General features: G+C 39.2%; 1 protein-coding gene across 2 annotated transcripts in view; it reads right to left on the reverse strand.

Annotated features, from left to right (window-relative positions):
* Nucleotides 1-20,384, reverse strand: part of htr4 (5-hydroxytryptamine receptor 4) — a 132,006-nt gene extending 111,622 nt beyond the window's left edge. For both annotated transcript variants that reach the window (XM_039654406.2, XM_039654408.2), the window contains exon 1: nt 20,085-20,384. In XM_039654406.2, coding sequence (XP_039510340.2) covers nt 20,085-20,160 — 76 coding nt within the window. In that variant the 5' untranslated portion in view covers nt 20,161-20,384. The remainder of the gene's footprint in view (nt 1-20,084) is intronic.
* Nucleotides 20,385-23,302: the final 2,918 nt, after the last annotated feature.

Below are 23,302 nucleotides of genomic sequence, written 5' to 3' on the forward strand. Positions count from 1 at the left end.
ACAAGGTTAAGAATGTCAGAAGAGTGTCAGAACTATAAGCTCTTAAGACTTCACTCAAGTACCAAGGGCACTTATGAGAGGGTTGATTCATTCTTCTGGAGAGCGCTCCATGTCAAATGAATAGTCTCCTGTTTTCTTTCACATCTGAAGCTAAGAGATTTGTAACAGCAATAAGTGTCTGCGTTCGGCACATGCACAGACGTATAAATCCATGCTGGCACGATAGTTGGGAAGCGTGCCCACATTAAGAACACACACACACACACACACAGAGAGAGAGAGAGAGAGAGAGAGAGAGAGAGAGAGAGAGAGAGAGAGAGAGAGAGAGAGAGAGATAGAGAGAGAGAGAGAGAGAGAGAGAGAGAGAGAGAGAGAGAGAGAGAGAGAGAGAGAGAGAGAGACTGGTAAAGGTTTACAGTAAATGTGGCTGGACTGGTGGGATTCTCATCAACCCTGCAGAGAGGAGAATTCCAGCATGAGCCCACCAACATGTTAAACCTCCAGACAGAACAAAATCCTCCTGGTTGGTGCCCATTATGTGTTTTACATTCTCCTGAACGTACAAACAGCCACACATGGATCTCTACTGATACATATACCTGCAGCAGGCAGATAGAATGACACCCATTTAAGAGAAGTGCAATCATTACTGTCAAGTTTAAATGACTACACATCGACCGCAACATACATAAACAGGATTGGAGTTCTGACATAATCTAATAAACATAGAAAAGAAGAAATGACTAAAGCAAATAGTTTGCCAAATGACATTAGTTTTAGAACAACACATGCCAAACATTTGCCAAAGTCATAAAACACAGACACAGTTTGTTTTAACTCAGAGCACCTTTTGATTTCGCGAGCAAGTGACTTCAAAAGCCTTTTAAATTCTGAGTGAATTAAATAAACTGGATAGTTATGAAATCTGAAAGCTACACAATGAGTTTGGCTAATCTAGTTTAGAGTGGCATGTAAGAACCGAAAAGAAAAAAAAAAGGCTCCTCAGTATTTACATTTTATGCTCATTTAGAAGCAAATCCTTATGTAGTCTATTCAGAAAAAAACTACACACATTACACAATACAGTTTAATTAAAATATCACTTGCTTTAACCTTCAACCTTCAAATAGCCACAGAACTTTCAAAAAGGACAAGAAGATGATTCACAGGATGTACTGTAAGATGTGGAGGTGTCATTGCTGCTGTTAGGTAATACTAGACAAAGAATAACATTATCTGTGGTGACATGGAGGATCATTCCGGTGGTAAAACTTTTCTTCTGTCTGCCTATATCTCAAGTTACACTGATGGAAGTAGTCCCAGTATCAGACAGCATGCTTACAGATCAGGGCACATTTTGATATTGGAAGCTGGTGAAAATGCTAGTTCTAATCTGATTGGTTTAGCACTAGTCCTACCTTGTTCTATCTATTCAAAAAAACTTCAAGTTGTTATCCGCTGAAAATCTTTCTTCCTGCCATAGCCCTCATATCTCATTTGTGCTTGCGCAAACTGGGTTTGTCATGAGTCACAGCAGGTTTGACGCCAAACATCATTGGTTCTTAAATGTCGTGTATGCGACAAGTATGAATATATGCAAATGTTAATGGTCTTATATACTGTAGGTTTGTGAAGATGAGAAATTGTGAGATTGTGAAGATGCTGTAAGACCAAATAAAAAAGATATTGTTGAGAGCACCTAATAATTCAACTTTTTAAAAATTGTCTAACTGTCCATAAGAGACTACTTTTACATATAGGGCTCTATCTTGCACGGCACTTTATGCACTAATGCATGTCTCATTCCTATGGGCTCTATGCACGGCGTTATTTCCGGTGAAGGATTAAGGATGCTCGATAACTTCCGCCGATCATAGAGTCCAATGCAATACCGAGAATTTATATTGAATTTTACACTCCAAGGTTATACTAATGAAACGTTAGTCACAAAAACAGATAAAACAGACACCCCTCGTTGTGTTTATGCTTCTTTTTAAAATTATATTAAATAAACATAACTATATATAAAATTACATCTAAACGTATGTACGTTTCGTTTCAAAGACGGGAGGACAGTAAATATTGAAGACTCTGCCATAATCCCGTTTTCTCCGGTTTTCCTCCGCTTTAATCTACACAACCGGAAATGGACGAGCATCCTTACGTCAAATGCGGAACTTATGCGTGCATATAGGCCATTTTGCACCCGCGCAAAGCGGGCTTTTTCCCTCCACAGATGCACGTCGGTAAACTAGGAAATGAACTTGTGCTCCCTGGGCGGATCGTTGCAAAAAGGAGGCGTGTTTTGGCTCAAACATTCCCTAATGGTATTTTACAGATCCAGAAAACAATTGTGCCACTGACCAGAAAAAAAACTGGTCTAAAGTCAGTGGAACTTTGCGCGTTGTTCATAATGCTATTTTAAGCGCGCATGCTTGGCCATAATGTAGCGGGTGCACAACGAGCATACACTTTGATTCTCTCATCAACACAGATGCAGCAGTTTTTAATTTTGCAAATGATACATTAAAAGAAGAAAAAATATTAACATGATATTAACACCCATTTTTTTAAGGCTAATTGTAGTACTGAAAGATCAGACCTGTTTGCCCAATTGTGGCAAGTAACATATGTGAAGAGTTCAGATGCAAAAGCCTCTAAATGCCATTTGAAATTTTCTTTTTTAATGATGATTTTTATCAAACTTGTATATTTAAGTTCAGTAATTTCACTTAAATAACAATTAATAGGTAATTATCATTGCCATTTAAGTGAAATCACTGAACTTAAATATACAAGCTTGATAAAAATGATAATTCTAGAAGAAAATTTCAAATGGCACTTAGAGGCTTTTGCATCTGAACTCTTCATGTATAGAATGTTTAACCAACGCTTATTTGTGTTGTTTCTCCCATCCCCATACAATATCACTTCTCTATCTTTCAATGCCCTGACAAGAACGTTAGTCTCACCGGCTGTGAACGCTACTGGGTTGCGCCTGGTAAACCTGCCGTTATAATAACAATCCGCCATGCAACTTGCACACCTGCTCTTAAAGGGTATGTTGGATGATGCTCTAATTGGTTTATTTCACGTTATGCCCAAACCACACCTTTGAATAATGAGGCTACTTCAGACCAACCCCTTTTAAACTTGCGCCCGGTGCAAGAGTCAATTATCCCGCCGGTAAAATAGCAACAAAACCCAAGACCCGCCCAAAAAGTTACTTACGCTTCGCGCTTGATACTTGCATTTCAGATCGTTAAAATAGGGCCCATACTGTACACTAACTTTTAAACAATAGCATGTGTGGATATAATATTGTTCATTATCACCACATAGATATTTGCATATGAAATTAAAAAGGTTTTCATTATGATATTATTATTAATTTTCCCTTAGTAAAAACATTTGAGTTCTTCCTCCACTGGAAGACACGGGAATTTAGACTAGAAGGTTTTGTCAGTGACACTTTTCATAAATTTATTGATACAAGTCATGTTCCCTTTCAAGAGAACTCAAGCTGCATTTGGAACGCGGTGGGAACGCTCTGCGTGACTGCCTCAGGACCAAGGGGTTTTCCCCGAGGGGAAATCCGTTTCGCTTGATCAAGGTCACGCGGCGTTGCCTTCATGCCTTGGTCATGTGGAGCAAACCTTGGTTCCTCGCCCAGGGCCCAGTGTTGGGTGCTTCTTGTCGACGCAAGAAGGGAGCAGATATTCTGTCAAGGCACGGACTGAGGCCCGGGAAGTGGAGACTTCACCCTGAGGTGGTAGAGATCCTGTGGGATAAATTTGGTCATGCTCAATTAGACCTTTTCACATCATCAGATTCAACTCATTGTCGAATGTGGTTTTCCCTCACGAGCCAGCTCCTCTTGGACTGGATGCGATGGGTCAGGTTTGGCCGAGGCTGCGCCTGTACGCTTTTTCCCTGATATCTCTGATTCCAGGAGTTCTGGAGAGGGTTCGCCGGTAAGGGGTCAGTCTTTGGATGCTTATGTCCACAGAGCTTCCCTGTGGCGTAAATCAGATCAATTGTTTGTCTGTTTTGGGTCAACTAATAGAGGTTGCCCTGCCTCCAAGCAGGTTATGAGCAAGTGGGTAGTTGAGGCTATTACACTTGCTTACGAAGCGCCCGGTCAGCCTTCACCTTTGGCTGTCCGCGCCCACTCGACTAGGAGTATTGCGGCCTAGAAAGCCTCAATGTCTGGGGTTTCGTTGCACGATATTTGTAGTGCGGCAGGTTGGTCCTCACCGCATACATTTGTTCATTTATGACTTGGACCTAGGCTCCACTCCAGGGTCTAGGGTGCTTGTGTCTTAGTGTGCTATTTTATTTCATACAGTACAGGCATTTGTCATATGGCGTCGTGGGTATGGAGTTCCCACCGCATTCCAAACGCAGCTCTCGTTCCCTTGAAAGGGAACGTCTCAGGTTACGTATGTAACCCTGGTTCCCTGAGAGGGAACGAGAGCTGCATTCGCCTGCCATACTTCCTGCATGACTGTGATCGACTTGCTTCAGGCCATTTCAGAAGCTGATGCGGTCTGTTTTCTGGGGTGCTTTATAGTTTTCCTGGTCATGACGTCACCGCCCATGACGTCTCGTTCTTCAATTGGACTGATTATACAGCGCTTCATGACGCAATCACGCAGAGCGTTCTCACCGCGTTCCAAACGCAGCTCTCGTTCTCTCTCAGGGAACCAGGGTTACATACGTAACCTGAGACGTTTTATATAATGTGACTAAATTAAAAGACAAAGTCGTTAGTGAAGATTATGCAACAGTATTTATAATATAAAATAATATAACATGCAATGCAAACTAGTTTGTTTACAGCTCAAATATATCATTCTCATTCTATCATTCACCCTGTCTCCATTACATATCTTTGTCACAAAAAAGTGATCATTGCAAAACCTTTATACATTTATTCTGATCATACTTTGTATTCTATATACAGTACCCATCAAAAGTTTGTACACACCAATAGGAAAGTGTGTCCAAACTGGTACAGACTGGTACTGTACTATATATAATATTGATACTATATTATAATATACACATATATTATATACATACATATGATTTATAATATGTTATAATAATATCGGCCGATATATCGGTATCTGGCTTTTTTTTTCGGTATAGGCCCCCAAAAATCCAAATCGGTTGGGCTCTGATGTTTACACCTGTTTTTCCAATAGTATAAGACACTAATCAGAGGGAAAGATCAGTCTTTCATGTAGATCACAGATACACAGCTCTGCAGGTAGACTCAATCTCCTGGATCAAAATTGAAAGATCTTTTGAATTTCAATCACCAACTCAGCCATCCACTGAAAACTGAGATGGTCTTTCAAACTTCCTTCCATCTCAATAAAACAAGCCTGGCTGAGTCAGCCCTCTTCACTGGGGAAATTGAATTAACGCCGAAGAGACTGTCTCCCAGATGAGAGGAGGGTCCCCCAGGTGGTGGAGGAGAGGATGGAGGTGAATGGAAGCGTCAGCATCTGCGAACTCAAACGTGTAAGTTTCGAACTTTTATATTACGAGTATTTAGAGCATGATTGGATAAAGTGAAGGTAAACGGTGACGTAATGATTGAGTCTTCCACAAAAGCTTCATTTCTCCCTGTATAGCACTCTGCGAGTAATGGAGAGAGAAAAGAGTGCAGAAAAAGGTTCCCCTTTCCAAATGAGTCTCATCATTATGCCTGAGGCTGTGTAACGCTCTGAGGAATTTCACATTTCATTTAAATGCAAATTTTGGGTTTAATGACAATCTGGGGCATCTACCTTTTAAAGATCTTGTATCTGCTGATTCTCTGGATCATATTTTTTGGGCCATTCATTTGTTGTTGATTTGCACTATATTGTTGATTTTTTTTACATTTTCACCCACCTGGTTGCAACCGAGTCATGTGTCTCTTTTGCTTTGTAAATAATTAATGGCTTACAATTGAATGCCATACTTTCAGCAACTAAATCACTGTGCACTCTCCTCACCATTTGAGTTATAAAGAAAAAATTACAAATTTTGCCAAGACAAGCCAATTAAATCGCTTGTTTATTTAAGTGTGCGCTGTATAAGAATGAAATGTTATTTTAAAACATATGGATATTAGTCTGCTCAGAAATGGTTATGTAATATCTGATTGTAGTCACTCGGTAGTGGTGAGTGCTGATGGGAAATAGATGATGGGAGATGAATTTCCTACAATAGCAGGCACAACCTTAACTGCACTCAAAAAACACTCAGCGTGCTGTTGCTCTTTAGAAAAGACATATTAAACCTCTCCATGCGGTGCTTACTGTGCAGTGATCGTATGTTCTTTGAATGGTAGAGAAAAATAAAAATAAGCAATGAGACTATTTAAATATTTTTAAAATAATTTCTTCTTATCACTACTGATATCATATTCAGAGTAAAATTGAGAGAGATAAGAGAGAGAGAGAGAAATAGACCCCAATAATAGTTTCTAGAGAGATCTCAATATGAACAATAACATTTGTATTTTATAAAGAGCAACGTACTTTTCTGGGAGGCCTCACATGATGGGAAGCATGACTCATCCACAGAAAATTTGACCTATGAATCGAGACACTTGATCTGGATTTTAGGAATGAATGTAAATAACTTCAAGGGCCCTATTTTAACGATCTGAAACGCAAGTGTCAAAACGCAAAGCGCAAGTAACTTTGTGGGCGGATCCCGGCGCTGTTGCTATTTTCCTGGTGGGATAAATGCCTCTTGCGCCTGGCGCAAATCTAAAAGAGGTTGCTTTGAAATAGCTTCATTATTCATAGGTGTGGTTTGGGCGTAACGGAAATAAACTAATGAGAGCGTCATATCACATTCCCTTTAAGAGCGTGATGAACAAGGTGCTCTTGTTCCATGGCGCAATTCTATTTTACCGGCACATTGATTTACCAGGCGCGCTTCACAATCGGTTCACAGCCGAGAAGATCGATGTTCTCGTCAGGGCCGTAAAAGAAAGAGGAGTGACATTGGGGATGGGACAAAGACACCCAAATTAACTTCGGTTAAACATGCATATAATAATTTGGGTAAATGTGTAAGCTTTATGCCTATTTTTCCCATCGTCATGGACACAACAATGATTTCCCTCATGTTTATATATTTTCTTTATAATAATGTATCATTTGCAAAAAGTAAAATGCATCTGTTTAGATGAGAGAATCATCTACAGTATATGCGCGTTGTTCACACTCTGTATTATGGCCAAGCATGCGCCAAGCATGCTATTAAAATAGCATCTGAATGTACGCGCAACGCGCCACTGACTTTAGACCAGGTTTTTTCTGGTCATTGGCGCAATTGTTTTCTGGAACTGCAAAATATCACTAGGGATTGTTTGCGCCGACACACGCCTCCTTTTTGCGCTGACCCGCCCAGGGAGCGCAAACTCATTTCCTAGTTTACCGGCGTGCGTCTGTGGAGGAAAAAATCCCGCTTTACGCGAGTGCAAAATAGGAATGATAAATGCGTCAGTGAATAAAGTCATTTGCGCCGGGTGCAAGATGCCTCAAGTGTGTTAAATCCTCTAAATTTCCAGGCCAATGCATTAAACTGAGAGTTATCTGTGTCGAAGGGAAATAAAAATACAAAATCCAGAAAATTAAACACTATACGGTAAATAAATAGATTGTAATAGATAAAATAAGATTCATTATAAATTCAATAAATTGTTTAAAAAAAAAAAAAACACCTTCTGACAGCATGGTACAGCAAGCGCTTATGTCCATAGAAAATAAATACAATGCTGCATGCATACCAACAACAGACACCATGCATGCACAGCCCACAGCTGAACTTTTCAGTGAACAAGGTAATTTCTCCAACCTGTGATTAAACACAACTTTGATGTGCCTAACGTCCTGATAGGGCACAAACCTCTCCTTTTAAAGACTTTTATCAGATGTTCATAATGTAGTCTTGGTGGTACATTAGCCAGTAACACTCTGGTGATTTCACAGATCTAACTACTTTCTAGAGAGGCCAGTAAATAGCCCTGCCTTGAGCCAAAATCAAGTAATTTCGCTGAGAACTATATAGTCACCATATCTAATTCAATAGTGGATGCAATGGTTTTACAACCTTAACAACCACTGAAATTTTATGACCAATTTCTGGGTTCCTTGATGTACCAGAGGCTGAGAGCAGAGTCCAAGGACTCTCATACTGTGTAGCATTTTCCTACCACACACAACCACAAGTTTATCAAAAACACAATTGTTCTTGTTGCTTGAATTGTTCATTTTCAAGCCTATGGGCAACATAGCATCAGCCGGTTACTGAATAAATTTGAATCGCTCTAACCCTACCTAGACAGGGGATGATTGGTATGTTTTGATGCCCAACAATGCTGTTTAGATTGAAGCCTAATGGGCTTTGAAACAACCACTGACACTGTGGGGACTCTGAACTGTATAACATGACAAAATCCAGAGCAGTGAAAAACTCCATGAGAGACTCTAGTTGACGAATTATTCATCACAGTGGCGAGTCATTCTGAAAGCATGTCTTCTCAGTGGGTTTTAGCTCAAGATCATCCAGCCCTCAAAAGCACAGTGAAAAGCATCGCAAAAGTAGAAAACATGTTACTTTGCGTCTTGGAGTTGTTTTATCTTTATGGTTCAGTTGGTCAACACAAGGGTGTCTTTGCTATGATAAACTTACTGTCCTGTGCATGAACTCAAGGTAAGCTTTGAGCTGCACCCACTTTAATGTATATGCTGAACTAAAGTAAATGCTTTATACCTCAAACAGACCTCAAATTAAAAGCCTTAGTAATCAATTGTATGTTTAAATCCCAGAAAAATGGGATTGTTTGAAAGGCTGCCTCAGGCAGGCAGAGAAAATGAAATACTGATTTGAAATGAGAATGCTGATTGTCAGGCATCTTAAATGAATAACACGGATAGATAAAAAATAAATAAATAATGCTCTTCCGATGTCCCCTGGTCAAATTATAACCTTATGAAATGTGAGAATGAATGAGTGTCACATTCCTCCATAGTCAACAAATTTTCTCTGTGAACAAACTCATATTACTTATTCTGCTAACCAACTGAGGCTGTCCATGAGAGAAGTCATCTGTTATTTGAGCCAATTATTTGCACAAAAGTGTAAAAGCAAGACTGAAGGAATTTTGGAATTTTCTGAAATTAATTTCAGAAAGTTTGCAGTCATCATTTGCACACAGTTATGTCTAGGGTTGCCAACTTTTACCAAGCAGGAAATGGAATACTGGCAATTTACATATTGTTGCATAAATTAGTTTTTACCATTACATGCTGAACATTTTAAACGTTTATTGTTGAGGCTATATTCATAACAAGCTTCTTATGCATCCAACATCCAAACTGTTAAAAATTACAGTATAGTCCAGGTTAATGATTGCATTACTTTCACAGTAATTCCATAGTAGGCTATGACTTCTCTTGTATCTAATTGACCTATGGCTAAGCCACGCCCTCAAATGAGCCAATCACTAACCCAATACACTCGGACATTCTCTGCTTCCACTTCCATTGAAATGCATTGGAGTTAGTCAGTTTTCATTCGTTTTGTTCTTGTTATTTTAAGTTTAAAATGGTCAAATGGTGTGCATGGGGTACATGCAACTCTGACAGTAGGTTCCTGAGAGGCTGGACGACGGTGTGTATTTTTTTTACCCTTTCCCAAGCCACATCTCAACTGAGATAAGTGTCTGCTCTGGATAAAGTTATGCGGTAGCTAGACCACATGCCCTTTAGGTGACTTCAAGATGATATATAATCTTTCTGTCTCCAAAAATCACAAATTGCCTCCTGTGAAATGTCTCCTACTTTGACAGCTGCCATAGCGCCTGTGCCCGAATGTTGACTGTGTGTCCGAGTGAGTGGAGGGGACGTGGCTTAGCCATAGGTCAATTGCACTCTAGGAAAATTTCTTGTAAAATCTATAATATCATACTGTAATGTATTTCTACAGAGCATATGCACTATGAAGGTACCCAGCATGCAGTGTGGCATATGAATTGATAATGCTGTGAAGTTTCTTGATTCTTGTTGGTTTTATCTGTGCTGCTGAAATGATTTTTGGTTTACTTTTAGCAGTTTGTGTTTTTTTGTTTATTTTGCAATGTTCAGAATTTATCTTTATTATTATTATTATTATTATTATTATTATTATCATTTGTTGGGTGCCACTATTGTTGTGTTTTGTATGTGTTTAGATTAGAAATTGGAATATGAATATATCCACGATCCCAAGCAAATGGAACACTAATCACCACTATAGTGACTTTTACAATTACAGTACTAAACTAAACAATTTCTTACAGTGAATTAAATCTAAATCTATAAATCTCTATATATATATATATATATATATATATATATATATATATATATCAACCCGATCTCACGTCCAAGTCGTACGAATTCGACGAATGATTAAAAAGTGGCTAATTCGTAACAATTCATACGACCTCACTCGTACGAATTAATACGATTTTGCTAAATCGTACATATTTTACGAATTGGCAAATTCGTATGAATTCGTACAAATGACCTACCCCTGACCCCGCCCCTAAACATAACCATCACGTGGGTTTAGACAAATCGTTCGAATTAGTACGAGTGAGGTCGTATGAATTGTTACGAATTAGCCACTTTTTAATCATGCGTCAAATTCGTACGAATTGGTCGTGAGATAGTGTTGATATATATATATATATATATAATGGAATATTTTACTGTAAATAATCTGAAAAGCTGCTAAAAATAAATGATGAATGATAAATGAAAATCATGGTGAAGTTTTCAAGACAGTTTTAAAGACAGGAAGAAGAAGAAGAAGAAGAAGAAGGAGAAGAAGAAGAAGAAGAAGAAGAAGAAGAAGAAGAAGAATAAGAAGAAGAAGAAGAAGAATGTTAGTTTAGTAAAAATCAACAATTAGAACATCCAAATACAGTTGAAGAATCAAAATGCAATGTCCTGCCTAAAACATGACATCTGCAACCCTTTTTGTGCCCCACACAAATTAGGACTCTAGTCATTCACACAGATCCGACAAAATAGCATAGATTTGAGAGTTGACAACTTGACAATCCGTATGTGTCCTTTTAACGTTTAAGCAATCCTTTATTCTTATTCACAAATAACTGTAATTACTATGGAAGGTCTTTTGTCATTTTCTGTAATTTCATTTCAATTCATGGAGGGTTTAATAATAGCAAATGTGTTTCTCAGCTCTCCAATCTAGTGGGTAGATGGAAGTGCAGAGAACTCAATTTGCAAGCATTCAAGGTGAGCTCCTGCCATCAGAGAACATGAAGAACCACTGACGTCAGTACAGATATTGCTCTAGCCGGCCTGTCTGGACTGACATGGTAGACTAATGCAAGAGTTGTCAGTGGCATTTAGTGAGAGGTTTTTTGATTTATATTTAATTTTTTTAAATAAATCCCATTGAAATTATACTTAGTAGGATTACTGCAGATATCTAGAGAATTGCTTGTGTGTGTATATATATATATATATATATATATATATATATATATATATATATATATATATAGCTTGTGTATGTTACAGTATGAATACAATTCTTAACTGAGTTTGACCAAAGAAGTCGCTGTTACTAGGAAAGTAAAAATCCCGACAAAGGAGCTCATCAATCCGATGAAACATTGCAAATGAAGTAAGTCTAGTCTCACTGCTTACTTCAACACAAGGTTACTTGTTGTGATTCATCTCAGAGCTGGTTGGTTTGCTTTGAAACTCTTTACTGAAGAATTGACTGAAATGGGGAAAATGAATGAGAAAAATGCTTCCAGACTTCTGAGGAAGTGGGCGATCACTGTAATGATCTATTGTCTTCTCGAGTCTACCTGCAAACCTCAATGCTTTTTGACAGAAAACTTGCATCTTGTATAATGTGAAAATGAATTGATTGATTGCCGTTCTTACATAGCAGAGCATGTTCGCACATGCAGTCTTTAAAAATGGTGCTTTAAATCTCTTGACAAACTCAGAGACGTAAATCATCACATTTGTATGTATTCTTTCTATTAATACAATGCTTAATGCTAACCTAAATCATTAAGTATCCCTTTAAGTCCACGTCATGCAATCTAAAAACTATGCTTCTAACCACAGGTCAAGAGTTGTCGTTCCAAACACACAACTTTGTGATGCTATTAGTGAATGTTCGTTGGAATGATGGTTTCGGGAAAAATCTACTCGTTGAACTATGCTGATAACAACGGAACTTGCGACCATATGCGAACTTAGTTAACGATGCTATCGGGAAACGCACCCCAGAAAGGCAGCCAACTAAAAGCGTAAGAAGGATGTCTTGAGTTACCAGTCTACCATTTTTGGTACCATTTTTTTTTATCAGCCAGACTATGTATATAACAATAAATACATAATTTTTTTTGTTTACTTCTTTAGAATTACTAAAATAAACCCATATGAAAGCTTATTGGCCGCAATGCGTAGTTGTGCCATTGCTTGTCACCTGTTTTTAAAATCTAAGGCATGAAAAAATAAAGGCTTTTTAAATTTTTCTAAAAACGAATTAATCGAGTGCCTTGGATTGTTTTTTTTTTCTTATGAGTGAAACCCATGAGAATATCTACACATGCATTTCTCTTTTTTAAAACGCGGTAAATACTTGCTTCATTTATTTCATTTACAACATACTGTAATGTTTTAAATATCATGCTGAGTTTACAAGGAATGATTTACTAAGAATCACAATGATGTATGGGACGTATCTATATAAAGAACAGAACGGTAAAAGCTTATTTTGGGTTGTTTGTATTTTATTCCATCTCCATTGTAAAGCAAATGTGTTTGTTTTTTTCTACGCAAACATTTTGAGGGAATTCGTTCAGTAAATCAAGTTTAAGTCAATTTGCACAAAGCAAAATGCTGGACAAAATAAGCCAGTCCGCATTTGTGCCACATCCGAATGGATTTAATGGATGAAGCCCAGAAGGGGGAAAAATACTTGGGGGAATCCATTTTCACATTGTAAAGTGGGCTGTAGCTCTAAGTGTTTATTTTTTGGAGTCTGCGGGTGTGGAGGACGCGGTGGCATCTCATATATGGGTTATAAAGCTGATGCACTTCTGCCAGGGTAAACTATGATGATTTCTCTCTTGCCTTTCTTCAGAGGTAAATACTTCACAGTTTGCTGTCTGGGATTCATGCAGTCCTAGTCTAAGTGTCAAATGTGGAGCTTTTGGATTGCAGTAGACCTGGAATTCAGACTCTGTGCAAACTCGTGTGCAGAGCAGACACGGAGGACTTGGATGGATTGCGGAGCGCTGTTTTTGTTAGAGTTAAAGCCAGTCTGCTTCATCTGAACTAAGAGGGGTTTGCAGAGACAATGCAATGTGCAATGCGGCTGCACAGCACTGTAAATCATGGATCAGGTATACAAGCAGCTGGAAGTGCCGAATTTACCAGTCAGGTGGCAAGCTTTTCCCTAACTCTTACTACAATACCCCGTGGGATTGATTTACATATAACCCTGAAATAATGACTTTTCTTGGAATCAGCAGAGATAATGTCACGGCTCATTGCAATGCATGCATTAAAATGACAATGCACAGAAAATAAATTTGACTGTTTGCAGAGGTCACCTTCAAGAAGGAGCATATCTTTTCTTTTTTTTTTTTTTTATCTGATTATTTACCACACTTGAATTTAAACTGGTTCTTGCATGGAAATAGAAATGTCAAAAACCTGAGCAGAATATCAAGTTTGCTTTCTTTGGAGAGAAAGGCATCTTTATGGAGCCCTGGCAGCAGTAAAACTACTTGTAATAAAACAACAAGCCTAATTATTAGGATCTACTGGTATTATGCAGAACAAATATTATCCTTACTGTGTCAATACCCTACTAATTTCAAACACTCAGTGACTTCTGCCTCCATAAGTACACATTCTGCAACTCTGCCTCCCCACCATGCAAATTGAAGTAAGATTTACATTTGCATTGGTCGTGGCAAGACAAATTGATCTGATCTAAAGCATACAGAACGTTTTAACATTCCCAGAGAAACTGTACATTTCTTCTATTGAGTCCAGAGACGACTGACACAGATAAATCAGAGTCGGGGGCCGGCCACATTTACACAAGCCAGAAGAGCATGTGGAAGCGCAAGTGCTCTGTTCCTGGGTTTGTTTTCTGTCCACCGGCAGGAGAGCTGACAGGAACAAGCTTGTTTTTTTTTCTTCAAATCTCCTAAGTAGCCTCATGTCAGTGTTGCACAGCAGAACAGCCAATTTGCTGCACGAAAAGAGTGAGACTTTAAATAAAATCATTAATGTGCAACGCTGGAAAAACTCCTAATGTTTTATAAACAAACCTAGAGTACATTTCCTGAACTAATATGCACACTGCAAATCAATGTCAGATGCTTAATTGTCTAGTTTTGCATCTTTGTTGCTATTGATTTCCATTAAGCACACATTCAGACCCACACAAGCAGTCTCTTGGAAAATGGCCCAGATGCTACCAAATATGTCCTATTGTTTTAGTTCACAGAGGGATTGGAGTGGATGTTTGAGCGAGCGAAGCCAGAATTCAAAACATATGAAGCCTTAGTACACACATTTGATGAAGACCAAGAACAATTTGAAATAGTTAAAGCAATAGCGTAATTATGTCCATAAAACAAGTCTGTTTAGTATGTACTTCAGTCTCTGAGCCGCTGTAAAAATGTACTTTCTCAGAAATAACTAACTAGAGCCTTTTAATACCTCTCAAAGAGCAGCATTGGTAATAACCGTGCTTTCATGGCTCCAGCACTGCAGGAGATGGTCTGCTGTGATCTTCACTGTAATTCTGGTGGACATCAGGCTAATGAAGAGAACTCCAGGTATTTCTGTGGGGTCATGCCTCCCATGAGTCCCAGTCTAATACTGTGGCCATCAGTCCTCTGATATCTCACACTAGGTGCCACAGCCCCTGGACTTTTTTTTTTTTCTTTTTTTTTTTAAAAAAAGCTGTAAATGACTGAGAAACTGTAACAGGACTCTTGGAACATCAATAACCTACAGCACACGGTGCCTGTTAAGGTTAAGGAGACTCAATATTATATATGAACAAATGTTTAATAAATGTGTAAAACACACAAAAATGCTTTTTCATAAGATAGATCTGGAGATTCTTCTATTTTTTTAAAGCATATTAAAATTCTTTAGTAATATTTGACATTTAATTGCATGTTATGAAGCAAATTCACATTATTCTATGTGATTTCAAGAAAAAAATTGCTATGGGCTGAACATTTTTGTCTAAATTTTGAATAATTAGAATAATCAGTGACTTTATTCAGTCAATTCTATGTTTATTAAAAAATAATTCTGACAAATAGACAAAGAAGTGAGACGAACCCCAACCCCTTGTTTACACTGAGAGAATCGTGTCAGCACCTCATTAAAACATCCTAAAAGTCTAGCCTAATATTGCAGTAAGCTAAACACTGAGAAGACCATTAACGGTGCTGTAACACATTTACACTGTGATTGACAGCAGTGAGCTGGATCTTCAAGTTCTTTCTCTAGAACAACTAATGATCTTTCCTCTACAAGCTGCCCAACACCAGGGACAGAATGAAATCGCCCAAATCTCTTCAGTGACCTAAACTCATTAATCCTTAAAGACTATTTATGCCAAAATCGAAGCATGTCTGTCATGGCTCCCACTGAAAACGGAAAACTTTATTCAATGGATTTACAACTTCAGACCAGAAATCTTGTCCGTTTTGTCTTTGTTTCTCCATGAATTCAAAATCGACGTTTTCTTTGGCTTTTAGAATGAATATGTTAGCCTTACTGTCATCTACTGTGTGCTCCAAAACAATGACAGAATTCGTATTTCGAAGATATAAGCATTCAAAACTTTCAGTTTCATACTTCTGCCAATATGGATAAATGATTTTGACTCACTCTGCCCTTCAGCTTCTAATCAGATTTTCTGTCCAATCAAATCATCTCTAGAATATGAAGCATCCCACCGGTCACTTGTTAACTCAAAATCGGTCACTTGTTAACTCATTTACTATGGTGAATGGTACATAGTGCACTATACGAATGAAATCTGGTTTCACGTCAGTGTCACTGAACCGCGCACACAGTCTTCTCCGTTCCAGAGACAAGACAAGAACAGAGCAGACCATTTGTGTGAGTCTAGACATAGGCTATCAGAACACGTACCTGACCCATTTGAATTCTGCACAGAATGCTATATTTAGGATTATATATGATTAGGAGGAGAAACGGTTAGATATTAGGAGGAAACTGCGGCTTTAAACGCTAATTAGGTATTTTTTAAAAAGGGAGAGCAGTTTGATGTGTCCATCTCTGTCTTCCTGTTTCAGTGGAAATTATGTAAACACATTGAATAATGTTGCACGTTTCAAGGCACTTCAGTGGTTGTTTAATGTTTCCTTGTTTGTCGTGTGCTTGAGCACATGGCTCAGTCTTTGTTTGTGTTGGCCATGTGCTTCTCTTATTCCACCTTAGTCGTTGTCCAGCCTGATTGTGTTCACCTGTTTTCATTGTGAGTTAGCATTTATGGGCTCTATGCACGGCACGGCGGTATTTCCGGTGAAGGTGTAAGATGCCCGATAACTTTCGCCGATCGTAGAGTCCAATGCAATACAGAGAATTTATATTGAATTTTATACTCCGTGGTTATACTAAAGAACAGCCCATTCTCACCCCCAAGGCGTCACTTAACTGACGCCTTGGGAAGCATTTGGACATGCTTCAATATCTGACGCTTTAGGCACCCTTTAGCGTCAGTTAGATGACGCCCTAGGATCGCGTGTACCCTACCCCCACCCCACCCCTAAACCTAACCGCGTCCTCTAACTGACGCTTTCCTTTAGCGTCAGTTAGATGACGCCGTAGGATCGCGTCATGTAAGTGACGCTAAAGGGCGCCTAAAACGTCAAATATTGAAGCATGGTCAAAGGTGACGCCTTGGGGTGAGAATGCATTGTAAAGAAACGTTAGCCACAAAAACAGACAAAACAACGCATTCTCACCCCAAGGCGTCACCTTTGACCATGCTTCAATATTTGACGTTTTAGGCGCCCTTTAGCGTCAGTTAAGTGACGCCTTGGGGGTGAGAATGGGCTGGACAAAAAGACACCCCTCGTGTTTATGCTTCTTTTTAAAATTATATTAAATGAACATAACTATATATAAAATTACATCTTAACATACAAAAGTTTCGTTTCAAAGACGGGAGGACAGTAAATTTTGAAGACTCTGCCATAATCCTGTTTCCTCGGTTTTCCACCTCTTTAATCTCCCCAACCGGAAACTGATGAGCATCCTTGCGTCAAATGCGGAACTTATGCGTGCATATAGCCCATTGCTTGTCTTCAAGGCTTGTCAATCAGTGCTATAGGTTTCCTTGTAAGTCCTAGCTTTGGATTTATTTCCTTTGGACTTGGTTTTTTATTCTAGTCAAGTTCTGCAAAGCCACATTTTTTTTCTCTCCTGATTTTTATTTTATTGCTAACTAATCTTTCATTTTGTTTTATTTTTGCCTTTGTGATCTCACTTTTGTTGTCTTGTTGAATCTTGTCATGTTGGTTACAGCTCTGCAGTGCTTCTTGTGTCTTCCCAGGTCACTGCTGCAGTTACTTTCAAGTGTCGAGGCTCTGGTTTCCTGAGCCGCTGCCTTGTCTCCATCATTGCCTTAGCATCTGGAGCTGCCTCATCCCCGACTAGCCTGTTCTCCTGTTCTGTGCCCTGCCCTATTGTTTGGACTGTGTTCCTCCTGCCTCACCTATATTATGCTGCATGTTCACATCAACCGAGCTTCACCTTTGTTTCTTTGAGTAGCGCTCTAATGCAATGTAAAAGAGAGCTTACTGATTTTCTGGCTAGAGCCATTTACAAAGCCATCTATCAAAACACATTCGTTCCACAGCAATATTGACTGCTGAACCCACTACTGCGTAAACACAAATTGACCTAGGACCTCCTCTGGATTAGTGATAACTCCTCCCATTGCTATAGGTCCATATATTAGCACAGAGGACTAGTTTCTGCACTCATTTTTTTTAGGACACACTATGAAAAGCATCCCACCAGAGCTTTTCTGAATTATCTGTATTTCTGTGTTCATTTACCTTAAAATGAACAAATAACTGTGACCTGCAAAATGCCTCAAAGAGTCCCCCAATCTGTGTCACTCCCATACGGGTAAAGTATATATGATATAAGGTAGGCTAATTGTTTTGAAAGAACCCAAAAAGTTTTGTCTCATCCGACTGTGGTGAGCTCAAACAAGCTGTTGGTTTTATCAAGTTGGCTTTGGCATGCTTCAAATGAGTGCAGAAGATATTTTTGAGAGCAGTAATTTGTATGTTCGGGGTCTTACACATTTTGATTTCTTAGCAATTGCAAGAAAAACTAAATTGTAATAAAACAAAAACCTTGAATTCTGAGAAACCTCCGGTTTTTGAGAGCTCCTGAAGTGCAGTATTATGCATTTAATATGATGCATAGCTGCACACTAATATGAGCAGACACAATGCTGTTGGATTTCCTCATTTCAACACTATCTAGTTAACCAGTGAATTTATGGAGGTCAAAGTCTTTAGCCTTAAGTATTGTTTTGTAAGTCATTCCAGTCTCATTAATATAGACACGTCTTTTTTTCAGAAAGTCTCATTTAATCATGTCATGACTGAGTTTAGAACCGTAGATGGGAGCATAATATGCGATAGCAACAGCCAAAGTCTGTGTTTGCTTTATAGGGAACGGCGCTGAAACTTACTCCTGATTGTCATCTCACTGATTGGAACATCTAACTGAAATTACCCTTTTTAGAGAGACGAAAAATCTAGATTCACATTTCCGGTAAATAGATTGTGAGTAAAAACATGCTCTGTGACTTAGATGAGGATTGGCTCACAATTTAAGTTACATTCAAAACTGATTGCAGTTATTCAAAAGGGTTAAAAACGTTCTACTACCACTGTGTGAGGTTTGCAATCATTCATATTTCAAAAACAGACAACTCTAAAGTGTTCATTCTCTTCTCTCTCTTTCTGCGTCACTGGAGAACTTCATAATTGCAAATCATGGAGGAGGATTTCTGCCTGGTGAGGTGAAAGAGCACTTTCTAAATGTGACAATCATGAAATTACCTTGCCATTAACTGTACCGGACTGTCAGCATCTAGTCAACACAGCTGATTGTGGAGTGTAAGCCACTAAAATCCACAGTAAAATGCTGAACACAATGGTGAAACTTAAGACATTTGAAAAATGGGTATTTCTATGCAAAATCTTAAGTTGGCATCAGCTAAAAACTATTTAAATAACATGATGCTATATTTAAGTGCCTGTTGTTTCATTACAGCCTCTTAATATTTAAATATGATAATGCATCAGTATTTAATGGAAGCTTTAATTAATCCACATTTCAAGCACCTGAAAGTCACACTATCTCAGTCAAGTTGCTTCTTGCACCTTAGGTCAAGGTACACAGATCTGTCCTTACAGACAGTTTGTGTAGATTACATAACGCTATGCCAAATATGAAGAACGTCTGTCATAGCCTATGACATTTGTATTCATGCATAATAAATGATCTTCGCAGACATGGGAAGCAGTAGCAGCGTTATTGCCAAGCAACTTGTTGAAATTTCTTTAAAAAATGAACATTAAAATGTGTTTCAAAAGGGGATTAGATAATTTTGATAAGGAACTGAATGCGAAAGTTGTTTTCTCTTTCGAATATTATTTAACGAAATGCCAGAGAAGTTCATAAAAACAGAATTAATTATGATTCATGTCAAAAGAAGTAAAGTCTCTATGTTTATGATTACTATAAAAGACTGTGACAAATAAGAACACAATAATAACTCCCATATAAGGACACTTTTCGCTTTTAAGCTGTGTATGTTTCACAGCAGTCCAACCATTTCTGTGAAGACTATTCATCTTTAGCACATAAATAAGTGAATAGTTTTTTAAGCACTTCGGTGTAGCTATTTCAGTTAATGATGAATGAATCACTCACCATTTCTGTGAGGAGCACGCAGGTCAAAACCATGGCACGACTCTAAATCCTTCTGTGGAAATTCACATCCTCGCATGGAAGAGAGTCGATTGCAAAGAAAAGGACAACTTCTATAGGCTTTACCGGGTTTGCGGAATGTCCACTGTCGGCAGTGGGCACAGTTGTGAGAGTTTAACGTGTGACGCTTATGTCAGAGCAAACTAGATACGCGCGTGAGAAGCGCACGGGCAGATCCGTGGCTTAACGGTCAGAACCCAGCTCGAGCGCCCTTCAGTTTCCACAGTGAAAAGCGAACTAAAGTCTCAAGTCCCTCCTCTTTCACACCACTTCCACCTCCAATGTGTTTATTGCCCTTTTAAAAAAACGTGTGTCGTGTGTACCACATTAGGAAGCGCGCGGGTTTGTTTCAATTAAGCGCAGGCACGTAATGTATGCAACTATGCATATTCTTCACAAACGTATTTGTTAAATTAAAGAAACGAATTTATTAATAATGATCGTTTAGATGTTTTTGTTAAACTAACTCAATTTGCTCATGAGGATCTAGCCACTATTGTGCCCATAGCTTATTATAGACACTAGCATCTGCAGCTTGCTATTTACATTCATACTAAATATATTTATTTAGAACATCACCATATTTACCGTTACCAATAGTAGATTACATAGATAGATAGATGGAATATTGTTTCCCCCTTTATTTGGAGAGTATGCTGGTCAAATTAAAATGTAAAAATTAGAATGTTTAAATCTTAAATGTGATCATTCTTTCCTGGAATGTCATGTCTACAGTTGAATACAATTCAGATTATAATACAAAATTGACACTTATTTTTGATATTTTTGATTAAAATGTGAGTCTCACTGCTTTGACATTGTTATACACTATAATAAAAGGTACCTGTAGGCTATAATACACTTTAAAAATGTACAACAAGAAGTCGTTAAATATTACTTAAGTTAGAAGTGGTACTGAGGGAGGTAAAAACCATAAAGGGAACTGAAAATAACGCACAATTGAACAGAAACTACAACTGGAGACACCGCTTGAAATGTCAGTCATTTTATTTGTTTTCCGTGTTCCAGTCAAACATGGATTTGCTCTCTACTCCCTTGATCCTCTGTAACCTTTTTAATCCACATGTCTCACAGCCTCTTTTAGCTTCTCAAATTCTCCAATCTATATAGCCTAAAAAATACATAGGCACACATAAGGCATATGAATCTTCACTCACAAAGCTTGAAAGGCCAGGTCCAACAACAACTCTGTTAACAGACCTCGATGAAAACACCAGTATATGTTGTGATTTGAATGCTGATGTGCATTTGTCCTCTAAACCAGCATAAATCAACCTGAACCAGCAAGGATATTCTTCTTTACCCAAGATGCTTTTAAAGCAGGAATGGTATATATAGATATAAACCATTAGCATACCATATATATACCATACCAAAGAAAAATAAGAAATATTTATGAGCAATTGTACAAAAGTCAGAAACACCAAGACCCCTTACAGTCCTGTTAAAGAGTCAAGGGGGCATGAGAACTGGAGATCTCCCTAAATTATTTCCTGGAGGAATTAATTAAATATTTTGAAAAGACTTCTGTGACGAGGTGGACGTGGTTCAGCGACCGCTGCAACAGGAGAAAGAGCTGAGAGGTGAGTGGCAAGTAAGAGGGTTAAGTGAGAAATGATGAACACCTGATCTCGTTTGCAGTGATTGCTGTGGGGAGACATAAAAATCCACCTGGAAGCGGGAAGCAGGTTGAGAGAAAGTAGGACTTGGGACTCGCGCACTACAGAGAGTGAGAGCTGGAGAAACAGTGGAAAGGGAGTTCATCTGGTTGAACTAAGAAAGAGTCTGTTCGGTGAACGTTGCTGAAGCTGAGTCTACGGTGAAGGCGAATGTTGCGCAACTTTTGTTTGTTTTTTTTAAATTTTGTATTGATTTTGTATTGACTTGTTCCAGTCCAGCTGACCCCGTCTCCTTCCTTCCAAATCTGAGTGTGAACCTTGAACTTTGCTACAAAGGTGCTGAAACCTGGGAGGAAGAAGAACGACGCCGCCATTATGTCGACCTTACCAGGACAGCCATTTGCAGACATCAACCGATCGCTCGCGGCCCTCCACCAGGAGAACCATCAAGTCACAGAGGCTTGCTGAGCCGGGAGGTTCGGACCGAAGTCTCTCCCTCCAGCCCAGCCACCGTCGCCGCTCACATGTCCCACAGCAAAATGGGCCCCTTGGACGAACCCGAGGCATTGCTGAACTTCGAGCGGACCGCGGAGGCATGTGAGTGGCCCTTGTCCAGCTGGCTGGTGCGCCCGATTCTGCTGATTTCGGGGGAGGCTCAGAAGGCTTCCCAACATCTCCTGGTCCAGAACCTCCTGGCCTACAAAGACTTCAAGAAGGCCATCCTCCAAAGGGTCGGCCTGAGCCCGGAGCAACATCACCAATACTTCCGCTCGAACAGTTGGAAGAAGGCGGCTGGCCCTTTGTGATGGCCCAGCAGATCCAAGATGCAAATGTCTTTTGGCTGGGGAAAGTGATGTCGAGGCTGTCATACTTATCAGGCTCTGGTGGATTCAGGTTGTAACCAGACCTCCATACACCAGAGCCTGGTACAATCAGGGGCATTGGATAAGAGCCACACAGTTAAGGTGAGGTGTGTGCAGAGTTTACCCCCTTTTAAGCTTCTTTACGGACGTCATCCTCGCAGCATTTTCAATGTCCTGAGAGAAGCTTGGGAGGACGGACCTTCTGAAAGTAAAAACGGAATACAGTATTTTCTGGACCTGCGAGCAAAACTCCATACACTGGGGCGGCTCTCTATGGAGAATTTCCTGCAGGCTCAGAACAAACAAAGCCAGCTATACAACTGGGGGGCCAAACTGCGTAAATTTGCACCGGGAGAGAAAGTCTTTGTATTACTCCCAACATCCAGCTCAAAATTGTTGGCAAAGTGGCAAGAACCCTTTGAGAATTTGTATTAATAAAATGTGAGTCCTGGTCCAGCTGACCCCTTCTCCTTCCTTCCAAATGCAACCATCCGATTCAAAATGTTTCAATTCTTTGCGTTCTCTCCACCGTTCAAAAGCCTTCCCGGTTATTATTCGTTTCTTTGACGAAAAATGATATTCCCTCCCCCTAATCCTCCTTCTCATCTTGGGGATTGCCTCTTCCATGTTAAATGTATCTGGTCCATTGATAGCATAG

This window comes from Pimephales promelas, chromosome 9, assembly GCF_988280905.1.
Source record: "Pimephales promelas chromosome 9, fPimPro1.hap1.1, whole genome shotgun sequence".
Taxonomy (NCBI): domain Eukaryota; kingdom Metazoa; phylum Chordata; class Actinopteri; order Cypriniformes; family Leuciscidae; genus Pimephales; species Pimephales promelas.